This window comes from Anser cygnoides, chromosome 1 (genome assembly GCF_040182565.1).
Source record: "Anser cygnoides isolate HZ-2024a breed goose chromosome 1, Taihu_goose_T2T_genome, whole genome shotgun sequence".
NCBI lineage: Eukaryota > Metazoa > Chordata > Aves > Anseriformes > Anatidae > Anser > Anser cygnoides.
In genome coordinates, this window is record NC_089873.1 from 13,627,130 (window position 1) to 13,641,217 (window position 14,088).

General features: G+C 38.2%; 1 protein-coding gene across 2 annotated transcripts in view; it reads right to left on the reverse strand.

Moving 5' to 3' along the window:
- Positions 1-14,088, reverse strand: part of RELN (reelin) — a 293,331-nt gene that overhangs the window by 42,966 nt on the left and 236,277 nt on the right. For both annotated transcript variants that reach the window (XM_066986910.1, XM_048068408.2), the window contains exons 32-41: positions 12,775-12,933; positions 10,811-10,999; positions 10,306-10,579; positions 8,715-8,855; positions 8,442-8,619; positions 6,852-6,936; positions 4,961-5,143; positions 3,407-3,578; positions 3,221-3,323; positions 507-736 (exon numbers count right to left, since the gene is read on the reverse strand). In XM_066986910.1, coding sequence (XP_066843011.1) covers positions 507-736; positions 3,221-3,323; positions 3,407-3,578; positions 4,961-5,143; positions 6,852-6,936; positions 8,442-8,619; positions 8,715-8,855; positions 10,306-10,579; positions 10,811-10,999; positions 12,775-12,933 — 1,714 coding nt within the window. The remainder of the gene's footprint in view (positions 1-506; positions 737-3,220; positions 3,324-3,406; positions 3,579-4,960; positions 5,144-6,851; positions 6,937-8,441; positions 8,620-8,714; positions 8,856-10,305; positions 10,580-10,810; positions 11,000-12,774; positions 12,934-14,088) is intronic.

A 14,088-nucleotide genomic window follows, 5' to 3' on the forward strand; every position in this document is an offset into this window, starting at 1 on the left:
TTAATTTCTTAGCACCACAGAACTTTGCAATTACAACAGACCTTGAATATTAAGTAAGTCCATTTCCTTTCACTAAGGTAGAATCAGTTTGTATTAGCTCACATTTTACTGTATTTTCTAATGAATCTCAGATGTCATGCAAAAACATCTTTGATGAATTAAAATATCCAATGAAGGAAAAACATTCAAAGAGCTTTAAAGACAGTCAATTTTGCATTTATTTTACTATACAATCCACTTCCATAAACACGTTACCAATCAGATATATGGATAAATAGGAAATTATTTGTGGTTACTCTACATTAGTATTAGGCATGACATATTTTTGGGAATCACCTGAATACTAACTGCCCCTCAGGGCAAAAAGTGGAGAAAGATTGGTCATTTGGTCTGCTCTAATGCCACTGTTCTTATGGACCACACATGTTGGGAGACCATTTTGGTTGGAAAACAGACATAAAAAGAAAAAAACAAGCAGCTGGGAGGATTAGAAGCTAGACACTTACCCACAGAGGTGCAGTTTTCCAAAGTGAATGACCTCCCTCCTCCAGCCCTGGGTGGTGCCTGCATAGTAAGTGCTGCTTGGGTGATGTTCAGTGGAGCACAAGGAGCTGAGGTGGCTGCTGCTGCTGTAGCACAAAGGGAGAAGGAGGTGCCAGGTCGCCCCCAGATCTCGTGAGAACTCCAGTTTTACAGGGTCAGCAGATGAGCTATCAGTGGTGCAGCCAATATTGATCTGGGGTCCAAGACATGAAATGCAGAAGATGACAAAGGGTATGCTGGGACACCTAATCACTCTTCATCTTAGTCTCTCTCATGTCGTATGGTATTTATTTAGCCCAGAAAGATGGTGATTTAAGAATTCATTTAACAACTGCAATGATGAACTCAGGACATGCACATGGACATGAACACTTGCACATTGCCCTACCTGTCCATGTGCATATTACACTCTGGGTCATTGTAAAATGAATGTAATATGAAATCCCCAAATACTTCCACTAGAGAAAACTTAATTAGACAAAATCCCAAAGGAGGAGAGCTGATAGCATGGCTGGAGCAAACGCATCAGCTCAAGAATGTGGAGTTTTTAAAACCAGAAATATTAGAACAAAATCTGCAAACATAAACTTGGTAAATTGCTGAGCTGCATTATCGAAAAGCTTATGCCACAGGAATTACCCTTCAGGGCATCTGGTGTATCACTTCTATGTTCTTTAGCTTTTATACTCACTACCCTTTCTGCTCATGTATGGCAGCGAAGTCTGAGGTGACAGCATTGAAAAGAGTGTCATAGCTGGACTGGATTTAGATTCAGTGTCACACCAAAACACAGTGTGACAGTGACAAACTTCTCAAGGTGTTCTGACAAGATTCCTGATGTGCAGAACAGTAGAGAAGGCAGAAAACCTACGTGACCTGCAGCGCTACTGGTACCCTGTAACAAATCATATATGTTTTATACAGAATCTGAGACCTTTTATGATATATTTTTTGCATGCCCAATGATATATTTTTTGCATGTTCAAATTAGTCTGCTTTGCTTTCACGCTGATATTAAGATGTTCTTTTGGTTTCAGATTGCTTATATAAAAGAATTAGTTCCTTTACAGGATGACTATGTCACATAAAATAACATGTACTCTATTTACTGTGCAATAAATAAAAATTTATTGCAGATGAAATACAAAGCCTGTACTAAAACTACAAAATATTTTGTACTTTTAGATATCTTTGTAGTGAAAAATAAGTGTCTTTCTAACATACTGCTCTGTAACAAAAATGTATTTCTAAAGCCCAGTTATATTCAGGACAGTGCATGAATGTTGAAAATGTATCCTACATTGAATTTTCTTCATCACTCTTCAGCGCACATGAGAGCCATCAACCTACATTTGACTAGAAGGGTTGTCTACTCATCTGGAAGCTTAGAGCGATGCTTGACCCAATATAGTTTTTGACTCTTGAGACACAGAAAGAAACTCTATTGCATTATGCATAACTGCTTCATTTATACTAATATCCACAAAAACGTGAGTTGAAGTCATTTAACGTCCTTAAAACAATGTTCTTACTACATATGGAAGTATGTATGGAGATTTTATGAGGTTAATGCCCCGAAGACTTATGAATATCTTAAAATGACCTCAAACATTTTTGTTCTACAGGCAGTAATCTATATTTTAAAACAGAAAATGGTTTACCTTCAATAATTTATGAAGTAGTTGCATGACAAACTGAAGCATGCATGAGTACACAGCTAAACCAAGTTTTCTTGGAAAACTCTTAGTATCATTTCTTTAATTGTTTATAAATCAGTATCATTTGGTGTTTAATGCTACAGCATGCTACATCTTTGTTAAAACAGCCTTGTAATTGTGGCATGGCAATTTACATGAAAGATTCTTTCACAATATCTTAATAACAATATAATGACTTCTCTAAACAAACACATAATAGGCTGAAAGGTTACTCCCATCAGTGGCTGTCCAAGCCAATGCACAGTTTAGGTTTTAGGATAAACCAGAAGCACAGTTTAGTTTAGACTATGTGTTGTCATTGGGAGTGTCCGCTTCCACTGATTATATAAGAAGCATGAAAAATATGCTCCTTAGCCATGACATTTAGATAACTCCTTAAGATGGGATGAATTCAGACCATTGTGGCAAAGAATATCTTCCACTAGATCCTTTATGAAAGCATGGGCAGAAGCAAAAGGAAAGCAGAGGCTTGGCTCTCAGAAAGTACAGCCAGTGCAGTAAAGCCAGCCTGCAGGAAAATGATTTCTAGTGTCACAGATGAAGTTATAGCTCCCCACTGGGCCAGATCATGGAAATATTTCTACTGCATACTTATACTGAGCAGGTTGTAAAGTAGCAATCTAGACTTTCATTACATTGTGGTGTTCATTGTCTTGCCTGCCAGTAGGGACTCTCCAACTTGTAGGACATGTTATTAGTGCAAGTATATATGAATGGACAAAGCAGTAATTTAGGCAAGAAAATAGGAGACTGTGAGGCAGAATTCTCCTTATCTGTGTGATAAAAGCTTCAGGATACACCCACAAGAGGGAAAGTAATATCAAAATAATTACAGGGGAAATTAAAGAGACTGCTCTGCCTGGCAGTCACAAAGTGCTGGGCAAACACACTGAAGAGCAGAACCTGAGAGAACAGAATGCCCTGAGCAAAATGCCAAGTAATTTTCTGAGGATAAGTACCTCAAATTGGATTACGGTGTTTTCATTCACACTTAGATCCCTTGTTGTAATGGAGTGTTCTCCTATTTCATTTGAAACAAATACCATAGCTGAATCTTCCTCACTGTGAAAAAAAAAAAAAAGGTATTTTAGAATCAGTTTATTCCACAGTCACTTTTTTCTAATTTATTGCTGAGTGATGCTTACGGAGCTCCCTTAGATGAATATGGGCAATAAAGCCCAATGTTTCCACCAGGATAGAAAAACCAGTTGTCCTCTTTGGGACCAAAGTCAAAGGTATCCAAAAGAATCACCGGATTTTTAAGGTTATTTCCATCAATAATGAAGTCATCTATGATCCAGATTTCTTCTTTTTTGCCTACAAAGAAAAGGGGAACATTCCTATTAACACCTAATAAAACTATCATTAAAAAGCAGACTAGTGGCTGATATTTATGGATTACACTGAAAAAAGGGTGCTAAAGGCTTCATAGGCAGTCTTTCCATAGTCCCCATACTACTCTACAGAATTAACTTTTATTTCTGTAGAATGTACAGAAGTCACAGCAAACTGAAAAGTGAAAAACCTATGCTAAGCAAGTATCTTCCACTTAAATCACATTTACTTTGAAACTATATCGTCAGTGTCATCTTTAGTTAAGAATCAGCTAAATAAGCAGCTGCCTAAAAGGATGATTTAATTCTGCAACTTTTTCCTTGCACTCAGCAGCCTGTATTTGCCAGCCAAGAGCTCTTTGAAAGAAACGGAAACTCTGAGTGACCTTCTTTCAAATGGATTATGAATTCAAATGTGTTGCAAAATTAGTATTTGCAAACTGGAGAGAAAGGATTAGATTGCCAGATCTTTTGTGTAATTGAACTTTTTCTTCATCTATCTAAAAGCCTTTCTGTTGATCAGAGAAAGTTAAAGGGCTTCTTTTATATGAAATTTGTATTTAAAGATGATTTCTACAAGAAAAGTTTAGTTAAATGTTTTAGACAAGACCCATCAGAAACATGAACTGGAACTGGATTCTTAGGTCTGGATTTGAATTTGCTTTTTTGTTAGAGCTATGCTAGGTATTTGCCTGAGTGGCATAAATAATTGCTGTATCACTAGGTCTAAATGATCACTGGAATTTGTTAAGAGTCCTTAATGCCAACTCCTGCTAAGAGATGTGTGTAGAGTAACTGAGAACAGAAGACAGTTTTCTTCAGCTGGCACATGTCCTCTAATCAGGAGGAATAAGCTGTGTTCCTCTTGTGGTTTTCTACAGTCCTTTACAATTTAATCCAAAGATTAACTGCTCAGTACATTCTCTTTCTAAATGTTTTTTTAATGCCTAGTTAATTCCAAGCAAGGTAGGCCTAATTCCCATCTACACATGGGACACTTTTGTATAATTTGAGTATTGTAATGGGGCCTCAGTGTAAAGGACAATCAGGTCTATTAAAAATAATGAGAAGAACCTTTGTGAACTTTATTGGTGTCGCTTGATCTCCCAAACCATCCAGGGTCAAAGCAGATAGTATTCTGCACACTATCAAAGGTATTAGGTTAAGGTACTTCCACTTTAAAACATACAGAAACTTCATAAGAACTTTAAATATAACCTTCTGATAGTTTTAATGGAAGGTCTTAAAACATAAGAAAACAGGATTTAAGAGTCTGTATTCTTGTTGAGTCCAAAAATCCAGCCTCTGACAGATGCTAAGCTTTGCAATTATGGATCTGGAGGCCCATGGGTGTCTATTCCTTACCATTGTTGTAAGGTTGCCAGAGTCTGAAACGTGTGGCATTGCTTTGGGCTGTGTAGGGCAGAGGAACATTGATAAAGAGGACATCTGTAGTCTGTGTGAAGTAAAACTCATCTATCAGGTGCCAAGTGACGCCACCGTTGACAGAATACTGCAGCAGAATAGAATGAGACCTCTCAGGGGTACCTGGAGCAAAGAGGACATGTTCATTATAAACTGGCTTTAAAAAACACTAGTGCAAAAACATTTCTTCAGGTGTAAATATAGTTAGCTTACTCAGACATTTATTACAGAACATGAACTAGCTTTTATAACAATTTAAGCTGTTGAGAAGTTTTATGTGTATTAAACACATACAAATCCCTGTGCTTTCCTGTGCTTGTCTGTCTGGAATATGCTAATGAATTAGGGACTAAATTTGCATTGATGTTTGTTATAAGTACAGGCAGAGTTCATTTACTTAGATAAGAAGCTGTATCAGTGTTTTATATATATATATATATATGTATATATAACACTGATACATACATATATATATATATATCAGAACAAATCAGCTCCTTCTCCCACAGATATTTTTTGGCAATTCAGTAGTTATTTGCTTGTTGTTCCTAGGTACCAGATATTATCACTATCTGTAATGCTCATAGGCAGACACAGCTTTCACTACTTTACCTTTTGTGGGTCATGTAGTAAAATCCAGCCTTGTGCCTTCAGCTATTCCTGCCTTTTGGAACAATAATTTTAGTCATCTTATTTTTTAATATTTTGACAAGGATCATATTTAAGAATATTTTCAAGACATAATTTGGTAAAATAAGTCTTCACATAGATTTTGCTTTTAAACATGAAGTATTGGGTATGTTATTGTTTTGGGGCATGTTATGTTTTTTTGGCTAATATTTTTTTTCTCTCTTTTGCATAGAAGTCTTTAACAATAGTAATGAACAGCCAAGGATACATGATAAAATGCTTATTAAAAGATTTAGCTGAGATTTTCGTTTGAGAAGAAAGAAGTGGTTCAAAACTATTTTCACTCTGTTCTATGTCTAAGCGGCAAGTAAATTAAGGTCCATCCCAAGTCCTTCACCTTCCACCAAAGGGAGATGGCAATTGCATGTTGAAATTTCAACCTTGAAGCACCAGTTCCACAAGTAAAGCTGTGAAAAACTTCCTGAAACTGCATGGGAGTAACATGAATGCTCAACCAGCTTAGTGGCTCTTCACTGGGATACTCCTGAGTGGGATAAAATTATTTTGCAAGGCCAAAAAGGGCAGGTGTTTGGAACATGGTAAGACTGAGTCATTGGATTGATTGTACACACACTAGAGAAACTGTTTCAGGCTTAATACACCAACTTGTGAGCTTAGCTTGCAGAGTCTGACTATCTTTCATACACAATTAAATAGAATTATGGTGTTTTAGTTTTCTCTATCGTACCTGCTAGGAAGTGAAATGGTAAGAATTCAGTGGACTGAAACTTGAAAATGAAAAACTCTGTAGTTCCTTACCAGTCCCTTAAGTAATCTACTATAGGCACCATTTTATGACTTTAAAAAAAAAAAGTTGAATTCTTTATTTTTTTTTCCGCTATAGTGCAAAATCTAAAAATCTTGAGCTATATTGCTTTTCTTCTGTTCAAAGACAGTGCTAGCTATGCTGTTTTTGACACCACCACAGTTTACTTTTTTTCTGAGGAATTGCACAGATGGCCGCCTAGTCTGGTAGCAAGGTAGCGATGATGTGAAAGCTCAAACAAGTTCCTATATTATCTACCATAAACTGGTGATCATGTAAACTGTAGTTGGAAATGTAAATCTATACTATTTTTCTGTGGTACTAATTTATAGGGATAAAGCTAGAGAAGTGATAGGAAATCAACAGTGATCTTACCTTTGGCTATAAACTTAAATGAAAACTGGATGTACACAGTATTAGTGCAATCTAGATCTCTTGAAACCAGCATTCTCAGTCCTTCCTGCAAATACAGAATATATAATGTGAATCACAGTTCCCATTATTGAAGGTTCTCTGCAACTTACTATTGTCTGGATGTTGTCTGCCACTGACTGCTCTGGCAGCAAGAGAGGTAGCTCTGTCCCTTCTTTTCTCCCAGGCTGAAAATTAGAATAGTGATAGCCTTGACAAAGTGATCCACAGTAATGGAAGGTGCTAGATATAGGTCTTTGCAACCTCTAGAGGCACAGCTCCATGATCAGGTACAGACATAGGTTCAGCTCATTCAGCTCATGCCCTGAATCACCAGGATGTCATCTGATCTGCAAGCACTGTAGTTGACTTACTCAGACATTCAGTCCAAATTCATATACCCATTCTTTCAGCAAACCTCAGGGTGCTCAGCAGCTGAGCACCCTAATTTTCAAGGAGGAAGTCTCCTCTCAAGGAGCTCTTTTCTGTGCCTCCAGAAATTATTTTTTGTACAAATATCCTCTTCTGTGGTAACCTCTTGACTCAGGAAGGGATTGTTCCTTTTCCTGTAGTAAGGAAAAGGAGTGGGTGGGAAAAGTCATAGTGACCTGTAAGATCCTGTCCATCTCTACAGATGAGCTCAATGTTTAGTGGATCCTGGAGACAGACCTGATCCCTGTTCTGCATAGGATCTAGCAAACTCCACCTCACAGAGCTTTTCTCTTTCTCAGACCCCTTTCCCCAAGGAACAACCTGCAGGAACAACCAAGCCAAGTTTTAGACAATTCACAACCTCTGATTTATGATTTAGATTATTTAAAGAGGTTGAACTGGAGTCTAGGTTTTGAAAAAACATATTTATAAAGAATTAATTTGTACATGTGAAGTTATTAAACTCTGCTTTTCAAGGGCACCTAAATTCACCATGTCAAATGAAAAGACTCGTGTAAGCTTAAAATTTTTGTTCTTATCTGAACAAAAGTCTTTTATGGGGAGAAATGTTTATCTGTTCTGTTGAAGAACTGAGAAGTTCAGAAAACATGACATTTCCTGACCTTTTTAGACCTTTAGTTAAAAACAAACAAAAAAACCCTCCTTAATGAGCTAAAAAACTTTTAAAAGATACACATAAGTAAACCACATTCTAACTACACAAACTTTGAATTCCTAGACTACAGTGATTAGTATCATTCAAAATATTCAAAAATCAGTCAGAGGATTTCAAGACAGACATCACAGATTGCAATGAGTACTGCATTTCCAAATCACTCACTTGGCCTCAAGAATCACAACTGCAGAGTTTCATTTTTTTCCTTTGGAAATTAAGGAGGAATTTATAACCAAAAACAATAACAAAAAAACCACATTTGTTCATAAAAACAACGGTAACAAACATGGTGCATGTTTAGGGCAGAAAAACACGAGAAAAATGAAAATGTCAAATTCTAACCTAAAGACTTTGAAATAAACTTACGGACGAAACAACAAAAAATCACTTTCTCTTCCTAACTCTACTATTTTTATTCATTTTTTTCAATGTAATGAATCTCTGACCCCTTTAAAAATGAGAGCTGTTCCAGACTTGATGGTGTCACCATTCAGGTTTCCCCTCTCAGCACCATAGACCTCAGGCCAAAGGTCTGGATGCAAGTTACCATTGAAATCATCCTTCAGGACAGATGGCAGAGGAATGACAGGGACACAGTATGGACCACCAAAGCCTCTGTCACACCTAGCAACAAATTCAGAGGAAAAGGTATTATCCATCTGGCCTAGATAAAACACAACATCTTTTCTATAAAGTATGGAAAGCAAGTTGCTACTTACACACAATGATCTGCATCACAGATGCCGTGGCCTGAGCACATCCAAGGGCATCCTGTAGCCAAGATCACATTATCAATAGCCCAAGAATCAACACCAGAAGCATAGTTGTATTGAATCCATCTGAATCGTGTTCTGGGAGAGCTAGAAAAAATAGAGTGAATGCATTTCAGGCTTCAAAGTGTTTCCTCCACAAAGTGTTACATAATAAAGAAAGTCCTATGGACTTCAGGAGAACAAAAACATTTTAATAAGCACAACACTTTGTATTTGGAAAAGTCTTATACTCCATTGGAAACTGGAAGTTTCAATTTCTCAGATGAGTTTTCAGGCAAAATTCCAGCAGATCTAAACGAAGATGTCTGAAGTGAACCAGTGTTGTGACTCTTCCTGGTTAGCAAAGTGGTTGAGCAGAAACTACCAGCTTTATTAGCATCCAACAGCTCTATAAGTTGCTAGTAGAGTTGAAACAATATAACTGCTTCAGAAAAGTAATAAGTAGTGAATGTTTATTTATACGTAGTGTTATGTAAAGAAAAATAAAGATTACATGCACTCATGTATATTTGTATAATAATGTATGAATATATGTACAAACATGCACCTGCACACCTGCTGCGGTAAATGCTGACTGCCTTACTATGCTCAGATGGGGAAAATACTTTGGAAAAAAATCTCTCAAGATGGTATGGATTAAATAATATTGTAGGTGTTCAAGCAGGAAATGTTCTGTGGAGCTCATCCTAGACCAACACACTAGGAAATACCCTCTGACTTTGACTGGGTGAAGCTATCTTCATACTTGTGAAGAAAATTATGGAAGAATCTTCTTGGACGAAGATGTATGGTTCTGTGGAGTGTACTATGAGATTAGAAACCAAGATGTGAATTGTAGTCCCTGTTCATTTACTGTGTCCATTTTTACTAGCATATTTTCAAGGTGGTGGAATTTACAGAGATAATGTGTAGGGTGCTTTTAAGAATTATGGAACTATTCAGAGTAATGGTAAGTAAGATTATTGTAATCTGTTATTTCTGAACTAGTGCATGGTTTTATTCGGAGAGATGGATGTCAGCTTATCTGCCACATTCATTTACAACAATGTGATATCACTATGAGACAGGCAGATCTCTCCTCCTGGTCAAAAAGGTGGAGGTGGCACATCCAGTAACACGCATTTTGACTTGCGGAGTGCTGTGATTGATGCGCCTAAATCTTGGATGACAAATAACATTATTACTGATGTGAAATAACAGAAAATACCCTTATATGAGAGGATGGGTCAGTGCATTCATTCTTGTTTCTTACTGGGTAAATGTTAGAAAAACTTAGTTTAGAATTCCTGTTCTTTGATGCCATAGATTGAGGGCAAGACTTAAGAATTCACTGATCCAAATTTGTTACTTACTTAAATTCCTGCAGTTCATATTATATCTGATGAAATATTTTGAAGTGAAATTTAAAATTCTGATGGCATGACAACACACATTTAATAATTTAAAAGACATGCAGAAAATTCCCAAGCTGGGGGATGTTTGCTCAAATTAGATCAGCAAAATCTATATCATGCTAAACAGCTAGAACAGTGCTCACTATGTTGCAGGTGGAAGGTAGACCGTAATTCTCTTCCAATTTTGGAATCTTTCTGAAGTGTAGATGGAGCTCTCGGTGTAGTGCTGACAGCCAATGGTTGGAGGCACACACTCCTCTGTCACCAAGTGCCAGTCTCTCCCATTGTTTAAAGAATACTGCAGGTGAATGCTATGAGAATTGCTGTATGGCTTGCTGCAACCCATGCTTAGCTCAAACTGCAGGAAAGTAGAGGCTGATACATGAAAGTCCCAAGTCTCCGCAAAGCGAGGTTTTCCTAATAAAAGAGAGAAACAACAAAAATGAAATTGAATGCCTTATGCATATGCTTTTGGTACTGTCATTCAGATTTGTTATCTGCATTTTCATCTCCTTCTTTTCAGCTTCTCTTCCCTGCAGATTACTATATACTTGAATCTCTGAATACCTTCCATATTGTAAAAACTTGACCCACACAGAATTTATAAAATAGGTGCATACAAATGTAGTAGTGCTTGGTGACACATACCGATGTTTTCACTGAACATCAGAGCTGTATCCATAGATAGGCACTCAATGTCTACTTGTCCCCCTTGTATTCTGTACCAGCTTGCTTGTAAATCCACAGTTCCATCAAATTTATCCTGGAAGCCAGTTTGAGAGCTGTCATTCATCCCTATAAGCACATCATCCAAAGCCCACTGAGCCGAATGCTTCCCTATAAAAAGCAGAATGGGTGAGTTAGTGGAGTCCCTGTTAGTTATTTTTTCATAACTGCATCCTGCATTCATGTAGTGAGTTGTGCTCAGTCACAGACAGACCGCTGTTAAACATGGCTAACACATTGCTCAAGGATGAACCTGGACTCTAAATTATGTTTCTTTTTCAGCTTCAATGCCTTCATCATTGTGCACTCTCCCTGCGTTTGAATGAGACATTTCCTGAGCCCTTAGGTTGGGGATTTCCATTTATCAGTCACAACTTTCCTGTTATTCCCCACAGCTAAATCAGAAAGGCCTCTGACTAACTCCCAAATTACCTTTTGATTGGAAGAGGATAGCTTTCTACTGGCATGCTAAAAATATTGTCTTACTGTACAATCACTTTCGTACCCTTATAGAAGAAGAAAGACTTGATAAATTGTGAGCTCACGACGATGTGCCAGGACTTATGTCTTGCCAACAAGAGGAACATGGGTCATGGCTGATAGAGCCACTCTGCGCTGAGTTATGTCAGACAAAGGATAATCTATGAAGGAGCTATCGTCTGTAACGAGGAGTGGTTGTCACCTGTGGGCACTGGTATGGAAGGCTGTATTTCAGCCTCCCGTCACAAATTCTCTCTCTCACTGAGATCTAGAGGACTGCTGTCAGGTAGCCTTACAGAGACCACTCTCAGCAGAGACAGATGTCACCCAGATGCCTCCAGAGGCAAGCAGCAACCAGCAGGACATAGGCAGAGAGCAACAGGTCTGACATCTCACCACTAAACAGTGCAAACTGCTATGGCAGAATAATGGTCTGTGGTCCACCAGTTCCTGTTCAGCATTTTTCTCGAATGAACTGGCTTTGTAGCTAAATCACATCCTCTTGTCTTGTCTACTCTCTTCCCTAGTGAGGACAGTTAACTCCAGCATGTATATTGTATAAAAATGTACGAATAAAAACAGCCATCAAAATGATAAATGATATCCAAGAAGCTGCATACCGTAATTACCTGACTGTAAGCTATGTTCTTTTCTCCCCAGGGAGCTGCTGTTAAAATGTACTTTTCTATATGTCTGAGCATCACCTTCTATTTCCTTCAGGGAGCCAGGAGCTCCTGACTTGCGCAAAGGTGAAACACTCAATAAGGACACTTTTACTAGTAGTAATGTGCCACAGTGCAAGGCAGGAGCTGTCACGGTGGCTGTAGCTATCAGTCAGCATCAGGGCTTTACTTTCATCTGAGGATGCGGGAAATATCTGAGTGGGCTTTGGAGGTGGAGCAGAAGGCAGAGGCACGGGGCTCTGGGTATGCAAAGATGTTAATATAGAGAGTTCTATAATATATATCTATGATTCTATGAGATGGGAGCTACTATGTAGGCAGGTTCAAGACCAAGTTATGCCTCCCCTTCCAAATCAGAAGAAAAATGAGATGTGTTAGCCATTTTACATCCCAGCTCACTCTTTACTCAGGTAAGTCCTCTCATCTTATTCAAGCTTTTCTGTGTAAACTTTTCCCCTCCTCTCCTCTCAGCATCTTTAGTTTAAACTTGGCTTTTAAACAATTTTAATCTTAAACACCGTATTGTGCTTGGGTGTTATAGAAGAAAATTATGTCTGTAGCATGACTAAGGAAAGCCTAAACATGCACTTACAGCATCCAAACTGTTCACCACAATGTGTTTTTAGTAACCTGAGGTTTCTGCAGCACACGCCCATATGGAGAAGCACTCATGCTTGGGTTGGATAAAAACATTTAATGAATTCTTAGGATGGCATTGCATACCATGTTGTGGCTGCCACCACCTGAAAGCTGTGGCAGGGGTTTTGGCCTCCCGAGGTAAGTCTATCGAAACAACCTGAGGTTCCAGGTACGACATGAAGTCCAGCTCTCGCAGTAAATGCCAGGTGATCCCGTTATCATTTGTGAATTGAACCACGAGACCTGTAGTTAAAATTAAGCAAGGCAGTTAGTCTGACTGTGCAGAGAAGAGGGGGGCAGCTCTTCAGCCTGTGCTCAGGAGTTGCCAGCCCTCGTCCAGTGTACACCACTGACGTGAGTGTGTCTCCCCTATCCATTTGGCATTTCCTGGTCCAGAAGCATTTTGTGCTCAAGACCTGTTGCAAACATGGCATGGGCTCACTATCTGCTACATGTTGTGTTGCTTGTCTTCGCCAAACTCAAAGGATCAAATCTTTTACTTATTGAGGGTGTAACGTGCCTTTCTTAATACAGTCAGTATTTATTTCATGTGGAGTATTCCTAGAGTTTGTGTGGGACACTAAGTTGTAATTCTGATAGCTGGGCTTCCCATAAGGGGTAGTTCAAAATGTTTATGCTACCTATGCAAGCTCGCAGCATCTTTAAAAGTGAATTATCTTAATATTTAGATAATTTAAGATAGTCTTTGGATCTTACACACATTATGGTAAATAGTAGCACATAGCAGAATTTTGAAATCACTAATGAGCTCATCACAGGGGATAATGCAAGAAAGAAGCACTTCCTATGTATATTTCTCCTCTTAAAACTCTTTTATACTGGAGTACTTTCAAAGATAACAGATTTTCTTGTGTCTTACAGCAGTGCAAATGAGAGGAGAATCAAACCCTTACTGTAATCTATGCTGAAAGATGACAGTTCTGAATTGGTGTCAATACAAATGCCGTACACCAGGAAACAGTCCATTGATGTTAAATGGTTTATAATGAGAGAAAAACAAGTTTTTCTCAGTGACAGTGACAGAATTTCTCAGTGATTAGTGACTTCTGTCTTCATGCAACTAGACCACTTTACATAGGGAATCTGCTCCCAAAACTCTGCTGATCCTTCCCAAATCCAAATATCAGTCCCATCTCCATCACAATAATTCTAAGCGTGTAGGTAAAATAAGGGAGGATGCAGCTGGGAGAGATGAACTTCTTCACACTAAACATATTTCCTTCTGCAGCTTTATAATTTTGTGTTTCAGGGAAATTATGCATGAGAATGGGTTGAAAGGCAATCTTTTATCAGACCCACTGATGGAGATGAAAACTGAATAAATTTTCAGGCACACAACTCTTCTTCAGGTGAGATATGGAAGTTGACAAATTTATC